The 9,321-nt window shown below is 49.4% G+C and overlaps 2 protein-coding genes across 5 annotated transcripts; both read left to right on the forward strand.

Annotated features, from left to right (window-relative positions):
- The first annotated feature begins 338 nt into the window (after window positions 1-338).
- On the forward strand, window positions 339-3,194 carry LOC143826617 (angiogenin-2-like). Its single transcript, XM_077315458.1, has 2 exons — window positions 339-416; window positions 2,733-3,194. The coding sequence occupies exons 1-2, from the start codon at window positions 339-341 to the stop codon at window positions 3,192-3,194; spliced, it is 540 nt and encodes a 179-aa protein (XP_077171573.1).
- Window positions 3,190-9,123, forward strand: LOC143826235 (ribonuclease pancreatic-like). Of its 4 annotated transcripts, none has more exons than XM_077314927.1 (2): window positions 3,190-4,837; window positions 7,938-9,122. In XM_077314927.1, exon 2 carries the CDS (start codon window positions 7,944-7,946, stop codon window positions 8,388-8,390), a length of 447 nt encoding a protein of 148 aa, XP_077171042.1. In that variant the 5' UTR covers window positions 3,190-4,837; window positions 7,938-7,943; the 3' UTR covers window positions 8,391-9,122. The 4 variants fall into 4 exon arrangements, with proteins under 4 accessions (XP_077171042.1, XP_077171045.1, XP_077171046.1 ...); XM_077314930.1 differs by lacking the exon at window positions 3,190-4,837 and adding an exon at window positions 4,847-5,667 and having other exon boundaries at window positions 7,938-9,123; XM_077314931.1 differs by lacking the exon at window positions 3,190-4,837 and adding an exon at window positions 5,685-6,556 and having other exon boundaries at window positions 7,898-9,123.
- Window positions 9,124-9,321: the final 198 nt, after the last annotated feature.

Raw genomic sequence — 9,321 nt, forward strand, 5'->3', positions numbered from 1 at the left:
ATGTACAATGGTATGTATCCAGATCTCTTCCTACACCCATGGATACTCATCAGGACCATATCAATGTTTTCATGTTAAAAAAACTGGCTGGGGGGGACAGGAGACGCACCGTTTGAACTTTCCACGACACGTGAGTCACCTGCTGTTTGCTGGATGAACCAACCGATCCTAAAAGAGACAGGCTTGGACGCCTGGATTGCCCTCTCAGCCCCAGACCCTGTGAAGTCACAAATGTTCTCTCTTCGGCACACAAATGCAAATCCTCCCACAAATCCCCAGGCTCTGAAGTCCTTATCGCTCACGAGATTCTCTTTGCTTGCTCAACGGGCCTTGACGTCATGCCCAACAAAACGCCCACCCTCCACGAGGGTGTGACACGGTTGTACTCTCAGGCCCAGCCTTCGGATGGCATGCAAGCAAGATTCGAACATGGGACTATGAGCCCGATTTTTGTAGCATCCCAGATCTACAGCTGCCATCCTCCAGGCGGGAGTCTCCCAAAACAAACAGGCCCGGGTGTAAGCAGTCATGACTCTGCATTGTGTTTCTTGGTTCCAAATCACTCTGGCAAACCATGGCTGATAGACAGAAATAGTTACAGAAATGTTTACACTGGGTAACCAAGAATACTACTTTTTGTTATAACTGTCTTATCAACATTCAGAAGGCACGCTATCTTACCAAGTAGAAAATCAGGCAACCCCTCCCATCGGCAATTAGCTGAGAGCCAGGGTCAATCTCAAATTCTGGGGAAACCAAGGGAAGCATTTATGCTCATTTGTGCCACTATAATGTAGTACCATTCATAATTTAATAAGACTGGCAGTCTTCAAGCAAAGGTTGGATACACACTTTTCTTGGATGCTTTAGGATGCTTAGGGCTGATCCCGCGTTGAGCAGGGGGTTGGACTAGATGGCCTGTGTGGCCCCTTCCAACTCTGTGATTCTGTGATTCTATATGACATAGAACTCCATTTTGGTCTGGCTAACCTCCAGGCGGGATCTCCCAAACCTACAACTGATCTCCAAACAGATCAGCTCCCCTGCAGAAAATGGTTGCTTTGGAGCGTGAACTCTGTGGCATTAAACGCCACTCAAATCCCTTCCCCCCACAAACTCCACCCTCCTCAGGGTTTGGGGAGGGGAGTGACCTCAGTAAGGTACAACACAGATTTCCGAAAACATTGTTTTGGCAGCAGTGGCCAGCGCTGCACGAGACTCTTCCCCCTGTGCCCGAAGGTAAGCCGTAGCGGCCATTTTGTGGCTGGCTCCACCTCCTGCGACAGCCATTTTGCCTCAGCCGGTCTGGTCACCATGCCCACCATGTTGTGTCAGAATGCCAACGGTGCCCTCTGGACCCCCTGCCCTAGACGGACGACGTGGGTCACTTCTGACATTAACTGGAAGCAGGGAGGGAAACCTCAAGGACTTCCAACAGTTAAGAGGTCCAGGAATGCCCGTAATCCCACCTATAAATGCCGGCAAATGGAGAAGAATCCCCATTCCTGGGACGCCAAGAGTACTTATGTGTTTACTGGTTAACCGGGACAGACCCCAAAGGAGGAGGCCAACTGGGGTTTGACCCTTTCATTTATTCTTCCTAATCCCCACCCGCCGTCCTGCCGATTTCCCCCATTGTCTCCGAGAGCGTTCTGGAGTTCCATGTGATCGGGGCTAATCTTCTCCCACCACCTGACCCCGCTCTTTATAAGCACTCCCAGGGAGGAAAGGAAATGCGAAAGTTTTGGGGCTCTGCACGGAACTGGATCTTCTACTCAGAGGAACACAGAGGTAAGCTGGGGGCGTTACGCTGCTAGCCGGGTCCTTGGCACGCTTTGGCGTGGAGTTAAAAACCGGCTCTGAGTGGTTGATTTTGGGGGTCAAGGTCAGCACAGGTGACAAAACGGGAGACCAGATTGGCTCCCCAGGGTGAATCAGTGGTTTGGAATCTGGCTCGAATGATGGGTCACCTTGAAGGAGTGGAGGAAGAATCTGTTATAGGTAGCTTGGGATGGCAACTGGATTTTTCACACATGATGCTCAGGGTCAAAACAGACCCGATGGAGTGACCATGATTGCTGCACTAAAGAAAAACCCAAAGCAATAGGGATGCACAAGCAGCTAGGAAGATTCATGAGATATTAGGCTGCCTTGTTAGGAGCAAGAATTTAGAACAGAGGGCATTATAATACCACTCAAGACTTCATGGTTAAGAGCAGCGGCTTCTAATCTGGCACACGGTATCTGATTCCCTGCTCCTCTTCCACATGCAGCCAGCTGAGTGACCTTGGGCTAGTCACAGTCCCAGTAGGGACTGTTTTGACCAAGCAGACCTGTCAGGGATCTCTCAGCCCCACCTCCCTCACAGGGTGTCTATTCTGGGGAGAGGAAAGGGAAGGCGATTGTAAGCCGCTTGGAGACCCCTTTGAGCAGTGAAAAGCAGAGTATAAAAAAAACAACTCTTCTTCTTTTCTGCATTGGTGAACCCTCATTGGGAATATTGTGTCCAGTTCTGGGCATCACAGTTCAAGGACATTGAGAAGTTGGAACATGATCAGTGAGAAAGCCAAACAATGAATGAATGAATGAATGAATGAATGAATGAATGAATGAATGAATGAATGAATGAATGAATGAATGAATGGAGATGCACAAATGAGTTCAGCTTGGGCTGGGGGCATACAAGCCGCACCAGCCTGCTTTAACCCATTTGCTCCTTGATTCCGTTGCAGGGTCCTCGGAATCCAGCCATGCCTCTCCTTCAGAAAGGGAGCAAAGCTCTGGCACTGATCATCCTAGTTACCTCTCTGGCTGTGACCCCCGTCTCCCCCCAGAATCCTCACCAGGAGAAGTTCCTGAGGCAGCATCTCGATTTTCCCCGGACCAACGTGGGGCCGGACTACTGCAGGGTCATGATGCTCCGGAGAGGGATGACGAGGCCTTGCAAAGATACCAACAGCTTCGTCCACCTCCCCAGGGACGAGCTGAAGGCCATCTGCACCTGGGCGGGGGGCGTCCACTACCGCCGGGCCTTGCGCATCAGCAGGGCACAGGTGTCCGTCACCACGTGCAAGCTGCAGAGGGCGGCCCGGGGTCAGTGCTTCTACTGGGCCCATTGGGGACGAAGGCACATCCTCATCAGCTGTGATGCGGCTGGGTGGCCCGTCCATTTTGAAGAGAGCAATTTCATGTGACGAGGAGCACAGAGGGCAGCCGCCATGCAAATCATCGATCACACGGGTCTCCGAAGGCAAGAATTCCCCAGCGCTTATGTGTGGCAAGACTCCCACCCACCCCCCATCACACCAAGAAATAAAACCTGGATTTTACACAGAGTGGATTTCACACGGGTATTCCCCATCCACCACTGGCGCTCAATGGAATTGCAGGTTTTCTGTGGAAATGGGGGGGGGGGGCAGCATTGCAGGATGCTGTAACATCACTTTAGCCTAGAACCTGAACATGACATTTGGCACAATGCGCTAACATTCTAGGCATTTTCCTGATCTCTATGGTTTCTACCATAGAGCAGCCTTTTTCAACCTACTGACCATGAAGGAGCCCCTGAAATAATTTTTCAGGCTTTGAGGAGCCCCGGAAGTGATGTCAGCTGGCCACACCTCCCCCCCCCCCCCCCGGAGTTACATGTCACCGGAAGTGACATCACCCCTTATGTTAACAGGCAGGCTCGAGGAGGACTGAGGGGAGGAAAGACAGGGGGGGCGTATCTATGATTTTTACCATGGAGATTGAGAGAAAACCTAGAGTGTTGCCATGTTATGCCAACGTCACTCCCAGGTTCCTAGCTAGAAACAATAGCATGGCATTCGGCCATGTCGTTTTGAATCTCTCCCCCCCCAAATCCTCCCACGGCAACTTGGTGCTGGGATTTGAGATTCTGTTGGCCGTACATTCCAAACTTGAATGCAGCCAGCTTTTTCACTTGATTAATCTCCCTTCTTGCTATATCCTCCACTTCACATGGTTTTTGTACACGCTGGTCCCACAATCCCCAGCATAGACCGTTTTGGTATCCGAGGGAGACTTATCTACCTGCTTCACTAGAAGAAACGGTGGATCCAGCCCACTTGTTTAATTAAGAACACATTGCTGTGAGTATGCAGTGCCTTTGATTGTCTGCACAAAATTGGAAGAAATTAACCTAGAATTTATGAATCACCTAGTTTTGGAATTGGAGCGGAACAAGTCTGCACCTATTTAATGCTTCGTCGGAACTGACATATCTGTTTTTAGAAAATCAGATTGTGTTTTGGGAGTTTAGCTCTGAGTTATGGTGAAAGCACACATCCAAGCATGTAAATGTCATAAATTTTGTTGGAGACAATGACTTTGCTTTAGAGGAAGAGTAGCTGATGGTTTTGGATAACTTGTAAATGACCAGCAGCAAATAAATGAGATTCTCTCATTTGAGTAATCACTGATTGCAAATACATGAGAATCGCTCATTTGTGTAATAACCAGTTTATTATAACGATTATATGCACTGGGCAATTTAAAGGATTTTTAAAAAATCTACCATGATTCATCTTCTGCTCCGAAGCTCTGGTAGTTTTCTACCCTGTGAGTTTTTGTCCACTTCCAAAAGAAGTTGTGGAAACCATATTCAGTCGGTACTTGGAAGGAGAACCAGAGAAATGCAGATTCCTTCTGACAGTTAGAAATCAGAACGCAACGGGCTGTGGATTCCAAAAGCTTCCTTTGCCATAAACGAAACACCAGCGTTCAAAATCCTGCAGACTAAGGAGGCCACCTCAAACCATCAGTGAAATTTGGAAGTGGATTCCTCAGGGGACAAGCTACCCACCCAACGCAACCGGTAATACTTACAAAGCAGCCAATATGTCATGGGCACAAAGAAAACCCTCTGTGGTCAGTGCATCCTTTAGATCCTTTAGGTGGCCAAACTATAGCTCTCCAGATGTCCATGGACTACAATTCCCATGACGCACGCTGGCAGGGACATGTGGGAATTTTGCAGGGAAGGAGGATGGAGGAGTGAAGGTGTACTCAGTCGGATTACCAAGTCTAGGTTGCGAAATTCCTGGAGATTTTGGGGGAGCAGCCTGAGTAGAGCAGGGGTTTTTTTTGGGGGGGGGCATAATGCCGTACAATCCCCTTTGTGACCCATGTGGCCCGCTGGGTTGCTTTTGGCCCAGTGACGGTTCTCTCAGAGCTCTCTCAGCCCCACCTGCCTCACAAGGTGCCCGTGAAAAGTGGGGTATAAAAAACAACTCCCCTTCTTCTAGTAAGTTAGTGAAGTCCAACAGTATCCCTACTTTAAAAAATAATAACCCAGAGATTGGCTTGCAGCCCAGGGAACTCACACCTTCTACACGAAACAGTTTGTAATTTCACAATTAACATTTTCAGCCACTGATTGTTTTTACCTTCGCTGGATCATGATCTGCCTCTTTCTCCGTCCCACCCCTTTCCCGTTCCCTTGATTTAGGAACGGTGAGAAATTGTCCCTGCTTCTTCTCAATAGCCTCCCGCAACAGGATCAAACTCTGTGGTTTATTTGCAGCTCATTGTTTGGAATTTCCCTGGTTTTATGAGGGAGAGCCCTCCTGTGTGCTGACTCCTTTGCTTGTTTTTCCCACCTGAGCAAGAACAAATGTTCCGAATGCCTGCCCCACCCGAAGGAAGGTAACAACCTTACGAAAGGACAGAACAAGATGTCTTTTGCAGCCACCTCACCCCGTTTCTTTCTGATTTCCAACCCAAACCAACTTTTCAAGCTTTTTCCCCCCAGAACAATCAGGAAATTATTATTAAAAGGGGGAGATGAGAACAGTGATGGCCACACCATCAATATTTATTTATTATTTATTGATAATTATTGAAGAAGAGTTGATTTTTATAACCTACTTTTCACTGCCTGAAGGTCTCTGCAAGTGGCTTATAACCGCCTTCCCTTCCTCTCCCCCACAACAGACACCCCGTGAGGTGGGTGAAGTTGAGAGAGCTCTGAGAGAACTGTGACTGGGCCAAGGTCACCCAGCAGACCACGAAGATTTAGTTACCAGTTTTCTACTTCAGACTCGAGGTGGATTACATGGGATAAAAAAATGTAATCAAACGGCATGAGAGATCTAACTCTCTTGAGAGCCAGGAGCTGCCTGAGCAATATCTGAGTTACATCCCAATCTTACATGCTAACCTGTGTCACAGAGTTCTTGTGAAAGAAAAAAGAGCTAGGGCAAGGGAGGGGGAAGCATCTTCAGGCACCAAAATGGACCAAAACGTCAACCCTTTATAAATGCAAATACGAATGATAGCACTACAGTGGAAACCGACCCTGCCACAGAAAAAAAAACACCACATTGAAACTTAAGATGGAGGAGTGTTCTGTTCTAGGTGCAGCTGTGGCTTTTTGTTCCTGCAGCCTCTCTGTCCGGTTCAATGTGGTTTGGGTACACCCTGGGCAGTAACGCACTCTCTCGCTATATATAACGGGAGGAAATCCAATGCTCCAAAGCTACCTGGACCAAATTTGCAACCGTCCTCCGACATCTGCATCCAGCACCAGATTCAGGTAAAAACGGGAAGTGAGGCTCATTGGCTCTTTTTTGGCTACCATTGGAATTTGGACTGTTTGACTGGGGTGGTTTCATGCTCTGTCTGTTCAGTTCGCCCGTCAGCCTGGGATAATGCAGAGGTGGACGGAAAAGCCAGGCATTGATAATCATAGCTATCGATACGTACGTGCTGTAAAATCACAACGGAGAGTCAGCGTGGTGAGGTGGTTAAGAGCAGCGGCCTCTAATCTGGAGAACAGGGTTTGATTCCCCGCTCCGCCTCCACCTAGCTGGGGGGGGGGGCTGGTTCTCTCAGTTCTCTCAGAGCAGTTCTCTCAGAGCTCTCTCATCCCCATCTACCTCGCAGAGTGCCTGTTGTAGGGAGAGGAAGGGGATGATTCCCCGCTCCTCCTTCGCCTGCTGCCAGCTGAGTGACCTTGGGCCAGTCCCAATTCTCTCAGAGCTCTCTCGGCCTCACCTCCCTCACAGGGGTTGTGTTGTGGGAGAGGAAGGGGAGGCAATCGTAAGCGGCTTTGAGACTCCTTTGGGTAGCGAAAAGCAAAGTATAAAAAACAATTCTTCTGGTGCCCTTAGAAAGGGGCTTTCAAGGGAAGGGAGGAGGGAGGTTGGCATTTGCCAGCCTCTGCACCCTCTGTGCTCTCCCATCCAAGTACCGACTGGGGGTGCCAGCCTCCAGGTGGGACCTGGGGATCCCCCAAAATTACAGCTCTCCTCCAGGGTACAGAGATCGGTTCCCTTGGAGAATAATGGCTGCTTTGGAGGGGGACTCCAGGGCATTGTACCTCTCTGATTTCCCTGTTCTCCCCAGGCTCTATCTCCAGGAGTTTGGCCGCCCCATCTCACACCCTTCCACATCCCCAGGCATTAGGGCTAGTCACAGTGCCCACAGCCCCCCACCTTCCTTGGGCTCCCATCAGGCCTTGCTCTCCTGCCTCCCTCCCTCCCCATCCACTGAACCCCATTCCTGCTGTTCATCCTTTCCCCGCTGCAATCGCCAAGGCAGGCCTGTGCTGCCCGCATGCCTATCTCTGGAGGTTTCTGGGCAGCGCATGCGGTAGCAGAGTGGATGTCAGGGTGTTGGCAAGCAAGTGGGGGGAGGCAGGGCTTGTGGGGAGCAAGGAAGGTGTGCCATCAGCGGCAGTGCGCCATGCCAGAAGACCTGGGCCCTGGCAGCTGCTCTGTCTTGGGTACACCAATGCTGCCCAGGAACACAATCAAAATACCTAAAACAGTACTTAAAGGGCCGCTACAGAGTGGGGTTGGGGTTTTGTTTTGTTGGGGATTGTTTGTTGATTGTAATTTCTGCCCCCCTTTTCTGACCATCGGTTTCTTGCCAGGTGGCAGGACTAAGGTCACCAACCCTTCCTTGAATTGCAGGTGGCCATGTGGGCTTGGAAGAGGACGTCCCTTTACCTCGCAGCCGTGACCTGTCTGTTGGTGGGGGCCGCCGACTCCTACGGCGAGGGATTTCAGACGTTCTTAATGCAGCACCAGGACAACCCCAAGATGAAAACTGAGGATGCAGACTACTGCGATGTCCTGATGGCTTCCCAGCACCTCACCCGATTGTGCAAACCGTTCCACATTTTCGTCCACGCCTCTGAGGCACAGCTCCAGGCCGTGTGCAGGGCCGATGGGTACCCCTACCATGGCACGGGGAAGCGCCGGAGCAAGACCTCCTACCCCATCACCCTCTGCAGGCTGGGGATGAGGACCAAGTACCAGCAGTGCATCTATTACACCTCCTTCAGCAACAGGCACCTGATCCTTAGCTGTGACGGGAACGACTTCCCTGTGCTCCTCGACGAAGTCCTCACCATGGGCAGATGAACCCTGAGCTGCCCCTCCGTGCAAAGGCTGAAATAAAGGCTTCTTCGGGAGGACAGGCTACTCAGAAGAGTGTTTCTCTAATACATCGTAGGAATGTCGGGAGCATCCCGGGGTCCCCTTTTGCCAGCATGGCTTCAGTTTGTACCCTTCTCCCAATACCTCTTGGCTAATCCTTTCAAACTCTCCTATGTTGCCAAGTTTCTCGTGCGAGGCAAAAAATAATAATTTATTGTTCATAGTATTTGCGACATGCTTCTTACTAGCTGCAGATATTTTTCTTACACATTTGCTTCCAACAGAGCCATCGTCCTTCACAAAGTACTTGAAAAAGTAAATTGAGCTTAATGATGACAATTGTTTAACCAAAGAACTTAGAATCACAGAGTGGGAAAGGACCTCCTGGGTCATCTAGTACAACCCCCTGCACTGTGCAGGACACTCACAACCCTCTCGCTCATCCACTATAACCTGCCACCCCCTTGAACCTTCATAGAATCAGCCTCTCCATCAGATGGCTATCCAGCCTCTGTTTTAAAATGTCCAAAAATGGAGAACCCACCACCTCCCGAGGAAGCCTGAGGAACCGCTCTGACTGTCAGGAACTTCTTCCGGAGGTTTAGACAGTATTTCTTTTGCATTAACTTCATCCTATTGGTTCTGGTCCATCTCTCTTCACAGATTGCATATAAAAGTACTTGATAAGGCAATTGTTTCCCTTCAAAAAATATACCCTTAAATAGGGTATTTGGTATCCCAAATTCAGAATTTGGGAAAACAAATCTTTTTTGTTTTGTGCTTAAGCGAAGTTCTTCGCTGCAAGTATTTTGGGAAGAACAGTCGCTCTGTTTGAAGAAATTACTTAAAAAATATATATCCAGTTACTCAGAAACTTGTTGCTAATACTTTAAGAAATAAGTTATTTTTTGCCTCA

This window comes from Paroedura picta, chromosome 16 (assembly GCF_049243985.1).
Source record: "Paroedura picta isolate Pp20150507F chromosome 16, Ppicta_v3.0, whole genome shotgun sequence".
NCBI lineage: Eukaryota > Metazoa > Chordata > Lepidosauria > Squamata > Gekkonidae > Paroedura > Paroedura picta.

Coding starts and splice junctions, on each gene's coding strand:
- LOC143826617 (XM_077315458.1), top strand. CDS start 339: ATGCCCAACAAAACGCCCACCCTCCACGAGGGTGTGACACGGTTGTAC. Junction 417..2,732: donor AGCCTTCGGATGGCATGCAA/GCAAGATTCGAA, acceptor ATTCCGTTGCAG/GGTCCTCGGAATCCAGCCAT.
- LOC143826235 (XM_077314927.1), top strand. CDS start 7,944: ATGTGGGCTTGGAAGAGGACGTCCCTTTACCTCGCAGCCGTGACCTGT.